Source organism: Monopterus albus, unplaced genomic scaffold, assembly GCF_001952655.1.
Source record: "Monopterus albus unplaced genomic scaffold, M_albus_1.0 scaffold159.1, whole genome shotgun sequence".
In the NCBI taxonomy this organism is placed as follows: domain Eukaryota; kingdom Metazoa; phylum Chordata; class Actinopteri; order Synbranchiformes; family Synbranchidae; genus Monopterus; species Monopterus albus.
This window is the reverse complement of record NW_018128039.1, coordinates 457,202-477,769: the sequence shown is the minus strand read 5'-3', so window position 1 is coordinate 477,769 and position 20,568 is coordinate 457,202. Positions and strand designations below refer to the sequence as shown.

Here is a 20,568-nt window from a genome sequence, read left to right as displayed (position 1 = left end):
AACAGGCTCAATGATTAATTACATGGACAATTGTGGGTGTGGTGTACATTTTGTAACCATTCTGTGGTATATATCTTGTGTGATGTAAGAATGTTAACACTGTTATAATCTTTTTTTAGTATAATATGTGTGTGCGTAGAAGTGAATCATTTACTGCTTGCAAACCAATGATGTAAGATGATGTCATGGGGTAGGACTGGATAAGTCTGACTTCTTCCTACTCCATTCAAGCATGTACTAGGCATAAGCAAATTGATATTGGATTATGTGTAAAATTATGTGTGTTGTCATATCAATTGTTTTACATGCTTGAAAGAATAAATAAATCAATCAATCAATCAAAGTTTACATTTTTGCAGGATAGTCTCCAATTTTCATTTAAGCAATTATTTAGTATTCTGCTGTGCAATGAGCCTCACAGCTTCACATGGTACTGGTGAGGCCTTTTTAATATTCATGTGTACGGTCAAGAGGATGCAGAACTTAGCTTAGCACAGCGAGGTCCTGTTTCAGATGCAGCAGGTTGTGTGAACAGCGACTGAACTGACCTGAGAACGTCGTAGCCCAGAAACTCAAAGAGCCGACACATGCTCTCACCGATGATGGTGGAGCGCAGGTGACCCACGTGCATCTCTTTGGCAATGTTAGGAGAGGAAAAATCCACCACCACCTGTGCAACACACACACACACATAAGAGAACTACTTATAACAATAATAATTATACAGCAAATATCTTTAATCCTATCGGACTCAAAGTTCACCCAAAAATCAGGACCAAGGTTTCATTCTCAAAAATACAATTTAAAGCTAGTTAGCCGTCCTTAGGTCTGTTCTGCAAGTCTTCCACCCTCTACCTCAGCAGAATCTCATGTTGGCTTAAAACCTCAATATGTCTGCATGAAACACTAAAGCTACCCAAGAATTCACAAGCAGGTAAAGACTGTATAAAGGTATGAAAAAACTAAACATAATGTTGTGTTGCTGATTTTTCATTTTGTGACCCTGTTGAGTGTTGTGACCCACAGCTTGGAAACCACTTCCCTATTTCTCATAAACTCACTGACAGTGTGTGCACTTTTTCACGTTTCAATCTGCTCTGTGAATAACTGTTTTATTGCTTTGACACCCCAACAGATCAACAGTAACCTGTACTGAAGCTGAAATATTTAACTTCTGATGATGTAACGTAATTAAAAATATCTGTATGTGCGGGAGTGTGAGGGACCTTCTTCCTGGAGGCCAGTGGGGGAGGCTGGACCCCATTGATCAGCAGGTTACTCAACAGTCTGGACACAAACGTTTTCTTCAGGTGGATGTTGATGAACCCTGACAAAGAGAATAGAGCGATACTAGAGATGCTGATCTGTCACTTCACAAAGGTTTTATTTTGCAACTAAAATGTGTATGTGGTAACAAAGTAGTGCAGGAAGCAGCAAGAGACAGATGGCTAGCGGCCCTCTACAGTGCCGTGTCCTCAGGTTCCCCACCCTGTGCTTCTATACCTGGTCCTGCGATTTCCGTTTTCTGGATGAGTTCGTTGTCTGGAATGTTCTGGATGATCTTCTCTGCAATTTCCCTCGGGTTGGCTTTAATCCCTTTTCCTTTCAGCATCTGCAGCACAACAAAGTCAGAGACAGTCTGCCTTAAAATGTGTTAAATGAAACTTCTTCTGACCTGTCAGACTGCTACTTCACAATAAAAGCCTTCCAGCAGCCTTAGTAATTTTATGATTTCCTGTTATAGATTTTCACTGTTGACTGAACTTGCAGTGTTAGTGCTGATTCAACAATTTGCTGCTACAACACAATAAACGAAATGCTGCTCTGCTCCAGTGAAAAGCCTCTACAGATGATTTGTGCAGCTGCACTCGGAATTCTTACATTTAGCAATGACTTATGCCTTTCTGAGCACAGGCCTGTGTTATGCCTGGAAAGGAAAGTTACTGGACAGGACAAGGACTAAAAACAGTGTTTTCAAAGCCTTGAAACGTGGCTCTCATTCTTAAAGTTGTAGTTGTTTTATTTTCAGATTTAAAATATAATTAAAGATATTTAAACAACTTGACTATCTGTAGACTTACTGAAAAGTACATTTAACCCCAGTTTAAAAGTAAAAGACTGTGGGGCACAGACAAACACGGCAGCCTACCTGGGCCATGGCCATGGCACTGTTGCACTGGTAGTCTCCGAACTTGGCCTGCTGGTTGGGTGTGACGGATAATGGAGGGTTGTCCAGCTCAGGACAAGAAGCCCGGATGGCCTCACCAAAAATCCCCTGAAGCTGCTGGTTGATGTTCATCATGGATTTACTGCAGTGAATCTTCTCCTCCTGCAGATTCTAAGGAGACACGACATGTCTGAGTCACTACTGGAAACTTAATGCTGAGGCATGAAGCACAGTAGAAACAGAGAGATGATTGATTTTACTCCATGGAAAATCAGCGAATCTGTGCTGAAATGGAATGAAATAGTGCAGAATAATAAGATAATAAGTTATATGAGTTAACAGTTCAAAGAATGTGAATAGTGCAAAGATAAATATACACTATCTGCATGTGTACATGTACAGTAAAAATGTGTCACTCTGAGAATTTTTGCCCAGTTCAGAGTGACATCCTACTCTGAGGTCCTTAATGAAGCTTTGTCTCTCAGGACAAAGCAGAGTTGCACCTATACTCAGAGCAGAGTGCGCCCCCTGCTGGCCTCTGCAGGGTCACTCACCCTCTTGAGGATGTTGAGGCGATATTTCAGTTTGGCATTTTCCTCCCGCAGCTCATCCAGATGTGGGGATAGACTCAGGCTCTGTGGATCCTTTAGACTTTCAATCTCTGCAGAAAGACTCTGGATTTCCTGCTCCTGAAAAAAGTATTTTTAGTATAAAGTGAACGCATAGCATTCACTGACTTGCATCTTGGCAGATGGAATAGACCAGTAAGCTGGAAGCTTCTGCGGTTGTGTAGGCTGCATGACAGAACCCTTAATGGTGCTAATCTGACAACATATAAACAAAAATAAAACCAAATCCCCCAAATTATGGTAACAGCACATCTAAGACTTAAAGCTTAAATGTCTTCCAACCAGAACCGGGTGAAAGAATAATAACGGGTGTGACAAAGCCATCACTATTTAATGTTGCACTATTAATATTGCTACATTACTGAGGCTCAACATTGATTTTGCCTGATGGGCAGGGACTGTAAAAAACCCTGTCAGTCAATAAACTACGTCACCACATTTAAAGCAGCTGTAACTGTACTGTGCTGTTATAGAAGCAAATTCCAAGTGAGATAAAATATTTCGTTTTTTCACTCTGTGATGAATCTGAAACAACCCTTCCGCCTGAAAAGATGAGTAAACTGAGTGTAAATGTGTTAAACCACCATCTGATGATAAATAAAGTTGGATTAATCAAAATGAAACCAAAAGTGGTAAACTCATTGTCAGTACAAGGTGCAGGTCCTGCACACATTTTCCAGTCAACAAAATATACAGTATATATAGATTAAATTTGTTTATTTATTTGAGTTTAAACATTACATCATTGGACAAAACAAGCTGTCTGAATGTCACAGTGGTCTGGAAGAAACTATAATGACCATTTTCACTGTTTTCGAGTATTTTGAGCAAAAATAAATAATTATTGATAAAATAAATTAAATGATAATTGTAAAAAAAAAAAAACACTTGCTGCAATATCAAGTCATGTCTAAATTTTGTTCTGTCAGTTAGTTATTTTAACTGATAACCAGCACAATAAATTGTTAATTTCTTTAGTAAAGTTGACTTGTGACGACTCGTCGGTGTGTATCTATCTGACCGACTCCGCTGGTCTCGCACATATTTAGCCTCCTAGCTAGTCTTAGCTACTTTTCCCACGAAGCCGCGGCTGACCTGTTGTTGCAGTCGAGCTGTGTACTCGGTCATAGGGTCTCCCATTTTTCTGAAGCACCGAACAGAAACTCTTCAATCGCCTGAGTGTAGAATCTTGAGGATGACGAAACAACCGGAGAGGAAGAACTCCACAACTTTCAAATGTGTATCCGGTGCCACAAACGTCTTCTTCTTGTGTTTTTTGGCAGCTCATAAACCGCTTTCAAAGAGTGCAGACCGCCACCTAGTGTATGAGTGTGTAACGTCATGGCTTAAATCATCTAAATGTGATCCTTTAACCCAGCAAAGGTGGAGGAAACATTCAGATCATTTAATAAAGACCAACAACAACAATAATAATTTACTAGGATTATAAGAGAGAAGTATGTACATGTAATCAGGAAAAGGTCAGAGAATCAAATATCACAGGGGAGATTTTACTGCAGAATCACTGCTTTTACTTTGAGTACATTTACTAATACTTTTCCTGATCTAAAGTTAAACAGCTGGAGGTGAAATTTATTACTGGAGATGATTCACATGAACCTGAATCCTGCATGTATGAATATAAAATCTACTAAAAGTCTCGACTGCATTTGTTTGTGTCAAATGTCTTTTCATTTTCCAACAATCCTGAAAAAAAAAAAAACATGTTACCCATTCATACTGTCAGGTAAAAAGGAAAAGCAACACAAACAGCCAGTTGGAAAGAAAAACACATCCAAATAGAAGAGAATGTTTTTTTATTTGTTGTGAAACTACAAAACATATTGTTTGTTTTTTTTGTGCTGGTGAAATATTTACAACTCTGGTCGACAGTACAGTGTCTGAGAATAAAATTCACAGCTTTTCGGGATCCTGGCGGTAAAAAGAAAAACAGAAGAAGCACACCCAAATCACAAAAGTGCAATAAATACATGCTGTATGTTTCTCATAGCCGCCTCCATACACACGAGCAGGTTCATCACCAGTCGCTATACAAACAGACTCACTAGAAGAAAAAAAAAAACAATAATCAAATGAGGGAAAAATGCAGTTCAAGAAAATAAAAATAAAAAATTATGTGACAACCTAGAGGGTGAAAAAAAATCATGTGTGACAAACAGCATTTGTTTTTCCTCTGAATGATCGAGACTCCTCGCAGCACATCCACATCCCTCCATCCAGATGTTCTGTTTTTATTGTAATGGTTAACATTCGGTCGATGATGACAAAGCTCAGTGGGCTTTATAAAAGACAGTACTGTTGCTCAGGCTATGCAGAGTCCTCATATTTACCTTGACTGTTCCACACTGTAGGAACACAACAAACATCTCACACCTGGAGAATGAATGCAAACGATGGCGGCCGCAGACAACCACAAAAAGTTGATGTGGTGCTCTCCAAGGGCTTTCATTCATTTCACATTGTTCCTACTACAGTAAAACCCTCAGTCACGTCAGAGTGCACAGCTGCATTCACACCGTCCCTCCCTGCCCCCACGTCACATGACAGAATGCACAATAAAGATCACATGTAAGAGCAATGTTTTAGATTCTTACTGTTAGACAGTGTGACCTCAGTCTGAACAGTTTGTCATAACATCTCAAACAATGACACCAATGTCTGTTCTGTTTGGGGCCAGTAAACATGGACTAAAACTAATTTGAATAACCTAGGTGAAAACTGACTCCATGTGCTTTTTGAACACTCATTTACCTGGAACATTATTCTAAGCAAGCAAACAGTTGACAGTTTTAAAGACACATTTAAATGAACTTGAATGGGGCACTAAGTCAAGTCCCTGGTTCAAGTGACCCCACATCTCTCTTTTCCCTTGTTTGCAGTCTTCTCTCTGCTGTCAGTCACAGAATAAAGGCATCAAATGCCCCAAAAGCAGCAGCTCTAATGAGCTAGAATAGCTGCAGATACTGTACATAATGTGAGGAGCTGATGCTTTTCTTTGTCAGACATAAGAATAATTTGGATAAGGGCTCGCTGTGACTATTAGTTATATTCTTGTTTGACCACAGACAGCAGAGAGACAGACAGGAAACATGGAGAGAAAAAGGGGAACGATGCATCACGATGTCACTGATCAGAATCAAACCAGGGATACTGCAGGTACAGTTATTATTTTACTGGCTCCATGTCCGTAGTAAAATAATAACTGTACCTGTAGTTATTATTTTACTGGCTCCATGTCTGTAGTAAAAGAGCCAGAATTCACAGAGAAGAATAATTTTCACCTGCTGTCACAGGCTGAGTGTTAAAAAGCCACAATGCATACATCATAACTATTACAAAGAATACATAGAATACACTGCTGGTTAGTTTCTGTTTGTGTGCGTCTTCTGAGCATCTGGCTCCTGCAGTGTGAACGTCCTCACAGCATCTGATTCGGTTCCCATCGAGTCTCACCCTCTTTCCATCTTTTTCTAAACAATGAACAATTAGTCATAGTGCTGATTTGGGATATGTATTATTCTCACAGACACTCGTGTAAAATATTCCTATTGAAAACCTGAATGTTTTGTGATTATCATTTCTTTTATTTTAAATATTTACAGCATTTATTTATCAGAAAATAAAACCTATTTTAATTTTTGGGACTTTTCCCTGGAGGATTGGGGAGTGGTGTGGGAAAGGGAACAGGACGTTCAGACAGCTAATAAAGAAAAGCAGGTCAATCTAATCCTCCTCAGCTGGTCTTAAACGTACTGAAGAAACACAAACAACACGGCCGAGAGGCAGAAACAAAAAAGGTCGACTCTCCTGGATTGGCTCCAAAGTTCAAGCATCTTTAAAAGCTGCTGTTTATCTACAAGCAGGTAAACAAGGGAAGCAGCTGCAGTTCTGCAGCTACTTTCCTGTTTACACTGAGGACAGAAAGCTGATGACTGGATGATCATGAAGGATTTGTGCCAAGCGGCGGAGGTACCAGAACAATCGGCGTGGTGACCCAGCATGAACCGAACCACGACACTGAGTGACAACCAGGTAACTGATCAGAGTCAGTACATTCTTTCCCCTGCTCCTGTGAATGAAAACATTTGCCTCCCTGATGGATTTCTCACTGTATCACAGGCCAAAGTCAGGCAAAAACGGCAACATCAGAAAAAAGCCCTCCCTCCTTCTGAGGCTCCGACACCTGATACTTATTATTATAGCTGCTTCAAAAGGTTCAACATAAAATCAGATGTTCTATGTGAGTCCAGTTATCAGCATCTTCAAACATGTGGTGTATCATCCAAATCAAACTGTGAAGGGAGAAACTGCTTTAACACAGGTGAGATGCTAGTAAAAGCCCCAGCAAGGACAACAGCTACACACACAAGCACACACCCTCCCACTCCAGTAAAACAGCAGATGCGCTGTCAGACGCGTCTTCGCTGAGCTGCCACAGCACACACAGCTCGCTTACAGCTACACAGCCATGTCTGTGGTGTACAGCTCGTGTCACCTCTGCAGCAGTGGGAGTGAACCAAAACAGTGATGTCGTGGTCCAGACAGAGGAACGAGCTGAAGGAAGCTGCAGGCCATTTAACCCAGTGTTAATACAACACTGACAGAGGAGGTAAAAGTACACAAACTCAAGTACACGTTTAAGTACTTGCCAAAATAGGTACTGCACTACATGTAGAAGTGCTACTACAAATTCCTTACTCAGGTTGTGTGTGGCTCCTCTGAGGCTAACCTGGCTGCAGATGGTCCAGTTATAAGACTCTGACACATGTCTGAAACATCCAATTACGGAGCAGAAACAGGGAAAACTAAACCTACAAACACTTTCATCAAGGCAGAAAACATTTTAACCAGCCAATCAAAATGAAGCTCAGAAGGCTTCAGAAACACAGCGGAACATCCGTCTCCCCATTGGCTGCTGGTCGAGGGGACTTAGTTGCTTCCAGTCTAACAGTTACACAAAGTTCACAGTCATCAGAAAAACACTTGATTTTCACTTCCCGTGTGTGTCGACATTCATCATGTGCTTCAACAATCAACAATCGTTCCAGTGTGGGGCAAACCTTTCTGGATATGTTTTGCTAACATTAAAAAAAACTCTCACTTCAAGTTTCTTAAGGTGCAGACTATCCAATCAACTACCTGAGTATTAGTGTAGTTTCTACACCGTGCTGAGAGTGTGCACGTGTGTGGCTGGTGAGATAAACCTAAAATGAGACAAGCCTCGCCTCAGAGTTGCTGATGGAAAAAATAAATGATCCAGTTCACTTAGTGCTGTTTGTAAAGCAAAGACACAGTTCAGTTTTCACGTCGTGTGATGACACACCCCAGAGCCGAAACAGAGGCATGCTAATGATGCTTATGTACAGCAATCTGTGCTGGTAACGCTGTGTACATCAGTCAAGCGTCAGGGCAGAGCAACATGCTTATTTTACATAACAAAAAATAATAATAATAATAATTGGTTGTGTTTGATTTGGTTATAATCCTTAAGAATTTACTCCTGTGGCAACTGGTGGCAACGGCATGTGTGTTTTAAAGACAGATCAGATGGAAATGCCACGTATCAGCCACTGGGGGGCAGCAAACACTGTCTGAGCGCCTATCTGTCAGAAACAACAGAAGAACAACAGCCGGGTTATGTGTTTGCAGATACAGCTCATCTGATCATAAAGAAGACAGAAAACATATTTTTAAGTTTTAATTTACCGATATCCTCAGTGTTCCTCTATTGACACACACCACACTGGCCCTCACGGGCAGAGAGCAGCAGTGAAGCTCAGGAAACCGTTCTAAAGTTTTCAGGCTGACTGGCAAGACTGTGGAACAGTCTAAAAACCTTAGGGTAGTGTTGATTTTATGCCTCTTAAGGCTGATTATTGTACCACAAAATGTCACTGGTTCTCACCAGACTATACGTAAAACTAAAAAGCACAGATACTGCTCTTTCACCCCAGCTAGCCTTCACCAGAACTGACTGCCATTTTACTCATATCGCTCGACCTATCGATCGATGTCTACTCTAAAAATGTTGCCATAAATGGTATAAAAATAGGATTTGATGAATAAAAATCTTAAGGATTATACCTATGAGGAGACTTGTCTCACCGTCTCCTCTTCTCAAACACAAACGGTGATATTTTAACACGCTGTTCACCAAGAACCAAGAAGTCTTTACTACTGTCTGTAGAGGAAATTACATTAAACAAAATTTTAAATGCTGTGTGTGCTTGTATGTTTGTCTTTACATATAAAGTTTGCACTAAAAACACATTACTTGAAGGGTAATAAACATCTCATAAGAGCAGCTGTTTGCTTTTGATTTATCACAAGGATAATTTGTTTTTCTCTTTTCTAGTACCACCATTTGATTTTATTTTGTGCTATACATATTTCTTTTTTGTTCGAGTGTGTCATTTTGGTACATGACTGCAGCTGTGTTGCTTTGTGCTGGAATGATTTTAAATACCCAAGAGCCTATAAACAGTCTGTTATTAACAAACACATGAACAGAGTGGAAAAGAAAGTGAAGCTCGAGCAGTGCTATCACTAATTTACAGAGACTATCCACATTAGAGATGCTGAGCTCTTTAAAAATGTTTCTTCATAATTTTGATTTTTTTTTTTTTACACGACTAAACGTATTATTATTTTCTTAAAATTCTTCATAATACCGCCAGAGGTTTGCTTCATTCGTGCGGGAACAGCAGGTTAAGACTCGGGTCTTAAGGGTGGAGGTGGGGGTGGTGGGAGGATACTTTGAAATGTTTCTCTACACGTCATCAGCTGGCAGGTCGGGGATGCTGGCCTTCGCTCGTGTGAAGAACGCCATCTTCTCTCTGAAATCACACAGGACACAGTCAGAGCAGCACGACAACGGTTCCCTGTCCAACTCTTATCAGAATCACTCCTGGGAATCTTGTTGAAAGTGAATCTGCTGTAGGGCTGAAAACGATCCTGCTCCTCCCAAAGCCGGACCTGGGACTGACTCAAACTATCCTTAGATCTACAGTAGGACTATAAATGCAACACAGAATTTTTGACCAGTTAAGTCTGAACTCCAACTCAGAGACAGTGATACAGAGCAGTTGTTTCTCCCACCTGAAGTTCTGGAGCACAGGAACCTCTTTGTGGCTCTGGCCCTGGATCTTGTGAACATCCTTTCTCATCATCTTTTCCACCCCCTCCTCCTGCAGCTGCTCCTGCCGTGTCTGAACAGGACGATGAACAGAGAGATGTTCAGTTCAGAGGAAGAACAGGCATGCTAAACATTGCTCTGTAGATGAAAAGCACAGCTCCATCTGGCAGGTTACTGACGGCTGAATCTGGTGGTAAAAACACTGGAAAACAGAACCGAACACCTCAGCGCTGTAGGAGGGTCACTCACCTGTTTCTCAGCCTGCTTGAGCAGCAGGCGGAAGCGCTCGTCTTCCTGGACCCAGGCGGGCAGCTCTCTCTGGCCCTGCTGCCTCGCATTCTCCAGCTGAGCCTTCAGCTCCCGCAGCACACGCAGCTCCTGCGTCAGCCGGGACTGCCGCATCCGGGACACCTGTAGGTCCAACTCCAGGTCCAGGGAAGTCCGAAGCAGACCGTCAAGACCCTTAACCTGCCCAGGAGGCTGAGGAGAGGACGGGCAAGGACACCGCTAAGCATTGTGACAAACATTTATTTTTATTTTCAACTAATCTATTGAATGTTTTCTCAGTTAATCGTTTAGTCTATAAATTGTCAAGATCCCAGAATACAACCAATCTGAAGAGTTCACATTGGTCTTTACTGACATTTTATAGACCAAATAATTAATTCAGAAGAGTCACCAGATTAATCAGTAATGAAAACTACTGATGCCAAATATCATGCGAGTATTGCAGCTCTAACACACTCCTGCCGTTTGCACAGAGCTATGCAACAGCATTGTTTTCCTGTTCTAAGAAGAACTTAGAAGATGCCTAAGTCTACAGTGACACCTTGAGATGTGTGAAAATACTGTCGCCAACATTGTGTGTGTTTGTGAGAGAGAGAGAGAGAGAGAGAGAATCTCCCGCTGCTGTTGAGCCCCAGGAGGGACAATGAGGTGGATTCTGTTGCCTGTCTCTAAATTAACAGAAGCTGGAAAATGTCAGGGCGGCATTAAACTTTGAGATGGTTATTAAAATAGGAATCACTTCAGAATGAGTCGCGGGGGGGGAACTGCAAAAAAGTTCTCCGTCTCTCCCCCCTGAGCAGGATGGAGAAGGCAGGTAATGACACAGAGAAACTAGGGCAGACTAGACTAGTGTAATGCTCTGCTAGCTGCTCCCAAATCAGTTCTAAAGTCAGTTATAACCGATTCAATATTCCACTCCCCAAGCACACAAGAGCTCTGTCTTAATATCAGCGTGTCAGCTGTAAAGCACTTTGAATTCCAAGAAAGGAAACCGAAATAGCACCAGAAACGTTTTCCACTTGGCTAAGGTGGAAACGTTGGTATATTGAGAAAAGCCAAATGCAACCAAGCCAAGTCAAACTGTATTTGTATAACCCAATATCACAAATCTGCCTCAGGGGGCCTTAGAATCCGTACAGCATATGACACCCACAGGAGTGAAATCTTAAGGATTATAACTAAATCAAACATACGACCCTTGAACTGGAGAAGGACATCTCTCCAAAAAATTTTAATTGGTGAAACAAATAGAAAAAACCTCAGAAGGAGCAACAAAGGAGAGACCCTTCTCCCAGGAAGAGCAGACAGGAAATAGATTGGAAATAGTCTTAGTAAATAATGCACGACACACATGAAGCGTGTGACTTAAATGTCCACTGGAGCTCCCACTCCAGTGGGGAGAGATGAAAACCAGTGGCAAACAGAAACTTCAGATGAGAAAATGTGAAACAAACAGAAACTCCATCATGGTTTCTGTATTGTTTACTAATGTTTGAGCACTGACTGGAGCTCTTTTAATCAACAAACCCCTAGATTAATATTTTCTTTTGCTGATCTTTTGACAGTTTGGTTGATACTGGGAGACAGGAATAACTAAGTTGCTCATACTTTCTTCATGCGCATGCTGCGTCTCTCTGAGGCATTTCTGATGAACGGAGACTTCTTAGAGAGGGTGGAGCTGTCACTGTCACTGCGGTTAATCTGGAAAACAAAGAACAGTGTGGACTGATGAAATGAATCGCTCTGTTTTTCAGGAGGACAGACACGTGCTGATGTGCGCTGTACTGTGGTATTTCTGCTGTCAGTTACCCTGCAGATGTACTGGCTCTGAGGTCCAGGGGAGAAGGTCTTGGAGCGATGGATGATGGTGTTCCCTCTCATAAAAGGGTTCTGCTGGTGGAAGTCTGGGTGGCGCTCCTTGGGTCGAACTACAGAGCAGTGGTGGGATGGCGACAACAAGCCGTCCATACTGGTCTCCTTGTTCACCTGGAATAATACAGAGAAGACGTAGAAAGGTTAGAGCCGGGTTTTAGCAGCTTAATTTGGAGACTTAGTAACAGCCGTTTAATGTCAAGAACGGAAAATGAGATCAACTTTAACCCTTTAAGAAAATGTGAAAGTGAAAGTTCTAGGCAGAAGAACACGCAAAAAGCAGTTTTTAGACTTCCAAGACTGAAACTTAAAATGCTTTATTTAACTCAAATAAAGGCCATTTAAAGCATCAGTGTCTGAAAACCTTTCACTCATTTTTTGGGTAGTTACCTTCTCTGTGATAGCTACTGCTGCTGGAGGGCGTTTGGTCACCTGCTCCTCCTCTGCTTCCCACTGGCTGCTGTCAGGATAAAATTCGTCCTCTTCCTCCTCCCCCTCCAAGCCATCTTCATTGTCAAATACATCTGGGTCCAGCAGGTCGCCGTGCCTAACAGTCAGCAAGAGAGACACAGTTAGAAAAGGGGCAAGACAAAAATAAGATGAGCTTATTCTTATCCCTCTGTCTTATTATTGTTTAGTTAGAGGGGAAATCTTTCTTTAGTCTACCTACAAGCAAATCTGAACTCACAGATGCTGCTTTATCAGCTGATACACAATGAAGCAGATGTGTTATGTACAAGTACTTCATCAGTGTATGCAAGTACTGCTACTTGAGGAAAAGTTCAGTCATTTTCTACAACAGAAAGTAAAACGTTCCGTACAAAGGAATACAGCAAGTAAAATAGGCTATTGGTCAGTTACAGCTGCTGTTTCAGACTTGAACTCTCTGGCTGCTGGAAAAATTATCCTTGTATGTCATGTTCAGATTCCCTCAAAATCCATAAACTGATAGTTAACAAAAAACAAATGTTGCTGATGTAGGATTGAATAAAAAAGACGAAGACAGAGCTAAAACGAGAGGGAAAGAAATGGTTTAAAAAACATGGGTGAAAGAGGGAAGCAATGAAAACACTCACCACTCATCGTCCTCTGGAGCTCCGACTCTGCTGCTGCTGGAAACAAGAGTCTGGAACATGAAACACATATATCAGGACCAGACAGATCAGCACTTCTTTGTTTACCTTTTGGACTGTAGTCGCTTTTTAACTGTCAACATGTCAACATGTCAGTCAAACAAATAAACTTGTTCTAAACTGTTTTAAGATCTAAGCTGTTGTGAGCACTAGTTTCCACTGTGAGAGTCAAAGTGTAAGTAAGTTTTTTTTAACATTCAGCCTGGGACAGCAGGTGAAAAGTCAAACTGGGTAAGAGCGTCTCCTCCCTCCGTACCCTGTCAGAGCCGCCAGCTGGTCTGCTCTCTTTGTCCTTGCTGATCTCAGGCATGTAGGTGTGGCTCAGCAGGTTGTACCACTTGGTGCATCTCTCCTCCAAACAGCTGACATCAGCCAGGCTGATCTGGGCTCCAGCCTGGAGGGAACAAGAAGGGGAGAGAAACAAGATGGAGTCTAAAGTCCTAAAGTCAGAGGCAACAGCGCTCAAACTGATAAACACAATATAATCTGTGCTGAGCAGTAAATAAATCAAATCATTCACTGCACATTCAGTGTAAAACCAGAACAGAGAGAGCTCGACTGACCAGACACTTCTCGTGGCCCGACTTGCTGGTGTTGCAGACGTCAACTCTTAGCGTCTTCTGCCGTAGAGCACTGTGGGATATCTGCATGCTGAACACCTCGTTGACCTCCACGACATCCTGAGGCAGGGAGCCACGTGTTCGGAAGAGGCAGCGGGTGGCCTCCACACAGGGCAGCACCACCACACGCACATACCTGCGAGGGAGACATGGGCACAAGTGTTCATGCTTTCAGGATAACGTACTGTATTTTCTTAGCTGTCCTCTTTTTCAATTTACTGAATGAATGTTGAAGCTGTGATGACATGTTTCAGTGTTATGTTTCTGGGTCTGAAGCCCTGCTAAGGTACCAGCTGCTGGTGGCGCTCCATGGTTATCATGACTAAACAGTCTGAAAATCTGATGTTTTCATCACCAAGATGATGAAGGAAGGCACTAAAACACGAGTCTTAAAAGTAAAACATGAGCCTCATGAGCACAACAGGAGTTTAATGTCGGGTGGCTGTTCTAACGGTGAGACGGACTGTTCTGTAACTAAGCAGTAACCGCTTGCTGTTTCTATGTTATTTTTGATCATATAAGCCACATGTGAAGTGACATCTAGTGAGCAGAAGAGAGAGGCCGTACATTTTCTGGTCAGCTGGCAGACAGAGGCTGCCACAGTTGGACAGCTGCATGACATAGATGGTGAAGTTCTGGACCTTGGACTCGTAGCGGAAGCCGAGCTGCACCTGAGAGGAGCCTGGCGCCAACCTCTCTTCGTAGGAGCCCAGGAGCTCTGCAGGCAGCCCCGACCTAGCAAAACACAAACAGAGATCTGACTGTAATATGTGAACAGACACTTCAAATGTTTATTTTGCAACAAATAGCCTACCAGGGACAGCTAATAGTGATGTGACGACGACATAAAGCTGTGGCAAAATGACAAGTTTTCTACTTAGAAATACTGAAAAATAAAGGAAATATCTGTTGTCAAATTTAGATTTTTTTATCACTTAAATCTTCACATGTAATTCTTAAAATGTAATTACATCTACTTATTGTTTTCTTGAGACAACTTTTTACAAAGTGGAACTGGATCAAGTATTCAAAAAGGTTTCACAGGACAGAGGATCCTGGATGTTCATGTTATAGATGTACTGTAGGTAAAAATCCTTTGTACCTGCGCTCTGATGGCTCGTACACTCCACTATCACCGGCTACTGACTCATCAGACACAGCGGAGGTCACACCGATCTTCTTTGGCCCGGCCCCCATCCCCCGCAGCTGAGGAGCTGAGTCTGAAGATGGCAGGAGGAGGAGGAGGAGGACAAAAACAAGGTGAAGACAGGTTTGTTTTCTGGGAAGTTCCGTTATTGGTTTTTTAAAAGCATAACATCTGTTGATATTCAATATTTTTTCTTATTGTCAGCAAACCCCATAAAAAGACCAAAACCAACAATGAATGCATGTGAGTCACAAAGGTTTATTGCTGTGACAGCTTCTGTTTTCAGTTGCCCTGAATTAGCAAAGATTGATTATTTTTGTTTCAGAAGCATTTTGGTTGTAGACCAGTGTAAGTAGCAAACAGTTGACGTCAGACATTTACATGCACTTAGGCTGAAGTCATTAAAACTGATTTTTAACCACTCCACCGATGTCATGTTAACAAACTCTCATTTTGCCAGGTGGGTTAGGACGTGTACTTTATGCATGACATTTTTCCAACAGGTGTTTACAGATTATTTCACTTATAATTCACTATAACACAATTATAATGGGTCAGAAGTTTACACACACACACACACACACACACACACACACACACACTCAGTTGACTGGGCCTTTAAACAGCTTGGAAGATTCCAGAAAATGATGTCATGGTTTTAGAAGCTTCTGATTGGCTAAGGAAATAAGTTTGGTGTAGAAGTAACGTGACCTCAGCTCAATCCAATACCTTTGATGAACCAAAAACAGACTGTGAGCCAGGCTGTATCACCCAACGTCAATTTGGAACCTCGCTAATGCACTTGTGTGTGAATTGGAGCCAATCCCTGCAGCCATGTTCCAAAACTGCAGTGTCCCATGAAAAACTACTGCTCTCTGTTAACCATGGCTGCACACAAGTTTGTTATGCTGCTAAAATAACTGGCATTTCTACTGTGAATATTAGTGTGTGAACATTTGGGGGGAAGAAGACACGGGATAGAGTAATAAAAAGCGATTACCTTTGACCTCCTCGCCGAGTGCGGTGTTGAGATTCTGCTTCTCCTGCTGCCGATGCTCCTGAGAGCCCAGACTCAGCTCTAGTTCTGCTAGCCTGCTGTGTAGCTCCAGATCCAGGCCTAACCCGCCAGATCCCATGTGCCCCGTGGACGTCTCCCCAGACAGGAAACTAGTGTCTGTCACCAGGGGCGAGCACGGCGGAGACAGCGACGAAAGAGACGAACGTGGAGATAAAGAACTCATAGAGTGAGGGGTTTCTGACAGTCTGAGGGCCTGGATCTGCGATGATCCGAACTCCACTCTGACACCACCTGCACCTCCTTCTCCTGTCTCCCCTCCCAGCCCTCCTGTTTTGCCTTCAGGCTTCCCAGCATCCCTTCCTGCACCGTCTGTCACCACTTCATGTTCATGTATGGTAGTGATAGAGCTGAAGGGGCGGTAGACTCCTTGGCCGCCCTCCTGCAGCAGGTTGTCCAGTTTGTTCTGGAAGTCCGGGTCAGCCAGCTCGGGCTGCTCCAGGTAGATATCGGTGAAGCTGAGTGAAGAGGTAGAGCCGAGGCTAGAGGTGGTGGCCAGTGAGCCACGGCTGGACGTCAGAGAGCCTCGACTGCTGCCGGACGAACAGGACAGGGTGCTGGCCGACAGGCTGGAGAGGAGAGGGAGACGAGAGCTATTATCTAACATAAAACTCTGTTTATTAACATACACCTACTGTTACTTAACTGTTGTTATTAATCTTTTGTGCTTATGAAAGCAGACCGATAGAAACATCCAACAAATTCAACATGGACTCACAAGTGGAACCAATCCGCACTAAATGGTTTTCATTGTCCAAATCATTAAACATTATAAATTATCACTACAAAGTCAAACTGCTTACAAAATCATTTCTGCGACATCATGCAGCAGCAATGTTAAACATGGTTGTGTCATGCTGTATTTCTTATTATGGTATGTTTGTGTATGCTATAAAGCACAGTGAATAACTTGGGTATAAAAATGTGCTATAGTCTGTACAATTTTTTTATTGTACTATATGCTTTAGAGGATTTTATGGGTTACTGGGATGTTTTTTTTTATTTTTCATATCTCCCAGCCCCGCGAGAGAGATGTCTGCTGACATAAATTGAACTCATCACCTTTTAAAAGCCTCAAGTCACACTGAAAAACTACAACACATTAAATACCTGATAAGAGGGACTAATTTCAGGAGGAGAGGGAGAGACAATTTATTCACCCTCTCTGTCTGTCCTCTTCTCTCTTATCGCCTCAGTCCTGTAATAATGTCTCCTCACACACTCCTGACTGTGTATGTCTCTATTAAAGCAGTGCAGCTCATTAGTGCAGACACAGTGGAGAAGCTGTCTGCTGCATCAGACTGAGAGGACAGACTGGATGAGAACAGATGCTCGAGAGAGAGAGGGGACGGAGAAGACTGACACTGTTCATGTCCACCTGTCACATTATCACTTTGAAACCAGGGCCGAACAATGTATGCCTCTTACAGCAGCCTTGCATCATCTCATAAAAATCTCTTTCCTGAGGACCTGTGTGTGCTGGTTTCGGCTGCTAAATTAGATTTGCCAAGACATCATAACTGGAATCAAAAAGACAAGGAGAGCAAAATGACTTTCATCTTCAGCAAATGTTTGGTCATTAAAGGTTATTACTTCAACAAGGCCACTCACTGTTTTAATCACACCCTTGATACTGTCCTGATGTATGGCATCGAAACTGAACACTTAATAGTTTTTCCCCAAAACCCTCTGCTGTCTGACAATTTTCTAATAACTTTTGAATTAATGGATTATACTCTATGTGGGAAATAGTTCCACTACAGTAGATGTCTATTTGACAATGCCGTTATCAAATTTAAGGAAATAATTCCATCATTATTTTCTTCAGTGCCATGTTCAACACAGTGGAGGGCGGCCACCTTAACTTTACTCCCACACAAATCGATAATCTTGTTGATAGTGCTGCAGCCTCCCTGCGTGTAATACACTTGATACCATTGCCCCTCTGAAAAAGAAGGTAGTGAAACAGAGGAAGCTAGCCCCGTGGTACAGCTCGCAGCTCCGCTCCCTAAAGCAGGCATGACAGGAGGTGGCGCTCCACTAAGTCAGAAGAGTTTTTCATAGCCTGGAAAGATAGTTTAATAACATATAAGAAAGCCCTTCATAGTGCCAGAACTGTATATTATTCATCACTCACAGAGGAAAATAAGAACAACCCCAGGTTCCTTTTCAGCACTGTAGCCAGGCTGACAAAGAGCCACAGTGCTGTTGAGCTTAACATTCCCTTAGATCTCAGAAGCAATGACTTCATGAGCTTCTTTACAAATAAAATCACAACTATTAGAGAAAAAATTAATCTGATAATTCCCACAACTCTCACAGATGTGCCATCTACTACAATGGCTTTAGAAACATCTGTCAGACCTCATTTATAGACTGTTTCTCTCACATTGATCTCTCAGAGCTGACCTCAACAATTGCTTCATCTAAATCATCAACATGTCTCCTGGACCCCATCCCGACCAGGCTGCTCAAAGACGTCTTGCCCCTAATCAACGTGTCCATATTAGTTCTGATCAACCTCTCTCTATTAACAGGTTATGTTCCACAGGCTTTTAAGGTTGCTGTAATTAAACCTCTACTCAAAAAGCCTACTCTGGACCCAGGTGTCCTAGCTAATTATAGAGCAATATCCAATCTCCCGTTTATTTCTAGAATCTATGAAAAACATATTACATAGCAGTTATGTGACCACCTGCACAAGAATGAGCCCCAGGTGGCTGGCCGCCAGCTGTTGACAGAGCTCCACTTATGCGTCACGTCTTTGGCCATTTTTTGATTAGATGTAGCAGGTGAAGTGAAGTGCTATCAACATGGCAACAGCCAGACTTACGCTTCAAAACCACTCTTCAGAAAACTAACGGGGGATGTGAGGAAGGGTTTGTTCATCTTTTATATACAGTCAATGGCTGTCACAGGAAACAGGCAGGAGATCTTTCTCTATGCACTACCAGTCAAAGGTTTCCCATTCAGCTCAAAGGGAAAGTGTGTCCAAACTCCACACTGCTTTGTGGAGTAGTGTACCGTATCATGTGACATTACTGTAGCAGTGGCTGCTGTGGTGCTTCTTGTTGCTGCTGTAATGCAGGAATTTACATCTTGAGATTAACAAATCTCTTTTCATTATCATCACTAAAAACAAGTATGACAGGTAGGGAAACACGTTCCCTTATTACGGACAGAAATGATGGACAATACTACAAAATAATAACCAAGATGTCATCAAGAGGTATTACTGCTTAGCATATTAACAGCAGAAATGAGATGACTGAACCTTTTGAGTTGAGTGTGTAGTGATGTGGCCAGTCGAACCGTCTCCTCCAGCTCCCTGACCAGCTTGTTCCTTTTGCAGTGAAGTCGCAGCCTGAAATAACAAAAACAAAAAAGTACAGTTTGTCAGTCAGACACAGATATGAAGTACCTTCTTGCCTAATCAGTTCGATCATCTTAAAAAAGGAAAATTAAATAGGAACCTTTAGTTGCTTTGCCTGCTGTTTCCAGACCGAGTCACCGTTAAGTTCAGGAAAATACAGAACAACACTGAACACCATCCTCCCCCCTCCTAATGCTGGAGGTGTAAGCACTTGCAAAAAAGTCAACAAATATGACAACAGCGGCACTGTGTTCGGGCATTGTGAGTAGCTGCTTGGTGTTCAGGTGACAGCGGTGTCACCTGTTGGTATGAGCTTAGTTTAGAGGAAACTGGGATTAGAGGTTTTAATGACAATCAGCACAAGTTCACACACCTCCACTTGTGACCACACTGTTCATTGTGCTAATTGCTACTTTTATCATTTACTATTACCACTGTTTCTGTTTATTTTGATATTATCAGTATCTCTCATTACACCAAGCTGTACTCAGTCTAGGTGGGCAGGTCGCGTATCACTGTATTGTCACAGGTTTCAGATATGTGTCAGTATATCCTGAGGGGATTCGAGTGGACGTGGAACCAGCTTTGTTCTTGTGGTGTGTCATCATCATCACAGGACGTATTTGGGCCTAACTATCTTCAGGTCTATACAACTTGGGTCTGGAAATCTTGACGTCTCTTTCACAATGCATCTCTGTTTTTTCAAAATTAATGTATGCCCATGAGGTTCGAGTCAAATTTTGGGGAAGTTACCTCTAGCCGTTTTCACATGGACTACGTCTGTGGAAACAGCGCCGGTCTTTGTCCGGAGTTTCCCTTTCACACGTAGCACACAACAGGAGATACTCCGTGTCAGATGTGTTCTCACCTGCTGGAAATACTCCATTTGCTTTATGCAAGGAGGTCAGTGTTTAGAGCAGAGTTCTTATTGGCCAGAACACCTGGAAAAATCTGTGCGAGTGTGTAGGGCCTTTAAAAACTCCACAACTAATGAAAGACTTTAAGACTCAAGGACCCTGACTTTAGGTTGGCAAATTTTACATTTTCAGGACTGCAGGCACTGAGTGAATATTTCTTGAGTCAATGAGTGAACAGTGTGTGACGGGGG

The 20,568-nt window shown here is 42.3% G+C and overlaps 2 protein-coding genes across 2 annotated transcripts in view; both read right to left on the bottom strand.

Annotated features, from left to right (window-relative positions):
• The window catches only part of rars1 (arginyl-tRNA synthetase 1), a 23,917-nt gene extending 19,880 nt beyond the window's left edge, over nucleotides 1-4,037 (bottom strand). The window contains exons 1-6 of the mRNA XM_020615198.1: nucleotides 3,892-4,037; nucleotides 2,722-2,856; nucleotides 2,150-2,338; nucleotides 1,504-1,612; nucleotides 1,227-1,327; nucleotides 549-670 (exon numbers count right to left, since the gene is read on the bottom strand). Coding sequence (XP_020470854.1) covers nucleotides 549-670; nucleotides 1,227-1,327; nucleotides 1,504-1,612; nucleotides 2,150-2,338; nucleotides 2,722-2,856; nucleotides 3,892-3,936 — 701 coding nt within the window. The 5' untranslated portion in view covers nucleotides 3,937-4,037. The remainder of the gene's footprint in view (nucleotides 1-548; nucleotides 671-1,226; nucleotides 1,328-1,503; nucleotides 1,613-2,149; nucleotides 2,339-2,721; nucleotides 2,857-3,891) is intronic.
• Nucleotides 4,038-4,611: 574 nt separating this feature from the next.
• wwc1 (WW and C2 domain containing 1) overlaps nucleotides 4,612-20,568 on the bottom strand; it is a 54,077-nt gene continuing 38,120 nt past the window's right edge. Inside the window, exons 10-22 of the mRNA XM_020615167.1 lie at nucleotides 19,362-19,451; nucleotides 16,013-16,656; nucleotides 14,968-15,085; nucleotides 14,433-14,600; nucleotides 13,809-14,001; nucleotides 13,502-13,639; nucleotides 13,189-13,238; nucleotides 12,503-12,659; nucleotides 12,050-12,226; nucleotides 11,849-11,941; nucleotides 10,202-10,432; nucleotides 9,916-10,025; nucleotides 4,612-9,653 (exon numbers count right to left, since the gene is read on the bottom strand). Coding sequence (XP_020470823.1) covers nucleotides 9,587-9,653; nucleotides 9,916-10,025; nucleotides 10,202-10,432; nucleotides 11,849-11,941; nucleotides 12,050-12,226; nucleotides 12,503-12,659; nucleotides 13,189-13,238; nucleotides 13,502-13,639; nucleotides 13,809-14,001; nucleotides 14,433-14,600; nucleotides 14,968-15,085; nucleotides 16,013-16,656; nucleotides 19,362-19,451 — 2,236 coding nt within the window. The 3' untranslated portion in view covers nucleotides 4,612-9,586. The remainder of the gene's footprint in view (nucleotides 9,654-9,915; nucleotides 10,026-10,201; nucleotides 10,433-11,848; nucleotides 11,942-12,049; nucleotides 12,227-12,502; nucleotides 12,660-13,188; nucleotides 13,239-13,501; nucleotides 13,640-13,808; nucleotides 14,002-14,432; nucleotides 14,601-14,967; nucleotides 15,086-16,012; nucleotides 16,657-19,361; nucleotides 19,452-20,568) is intronic.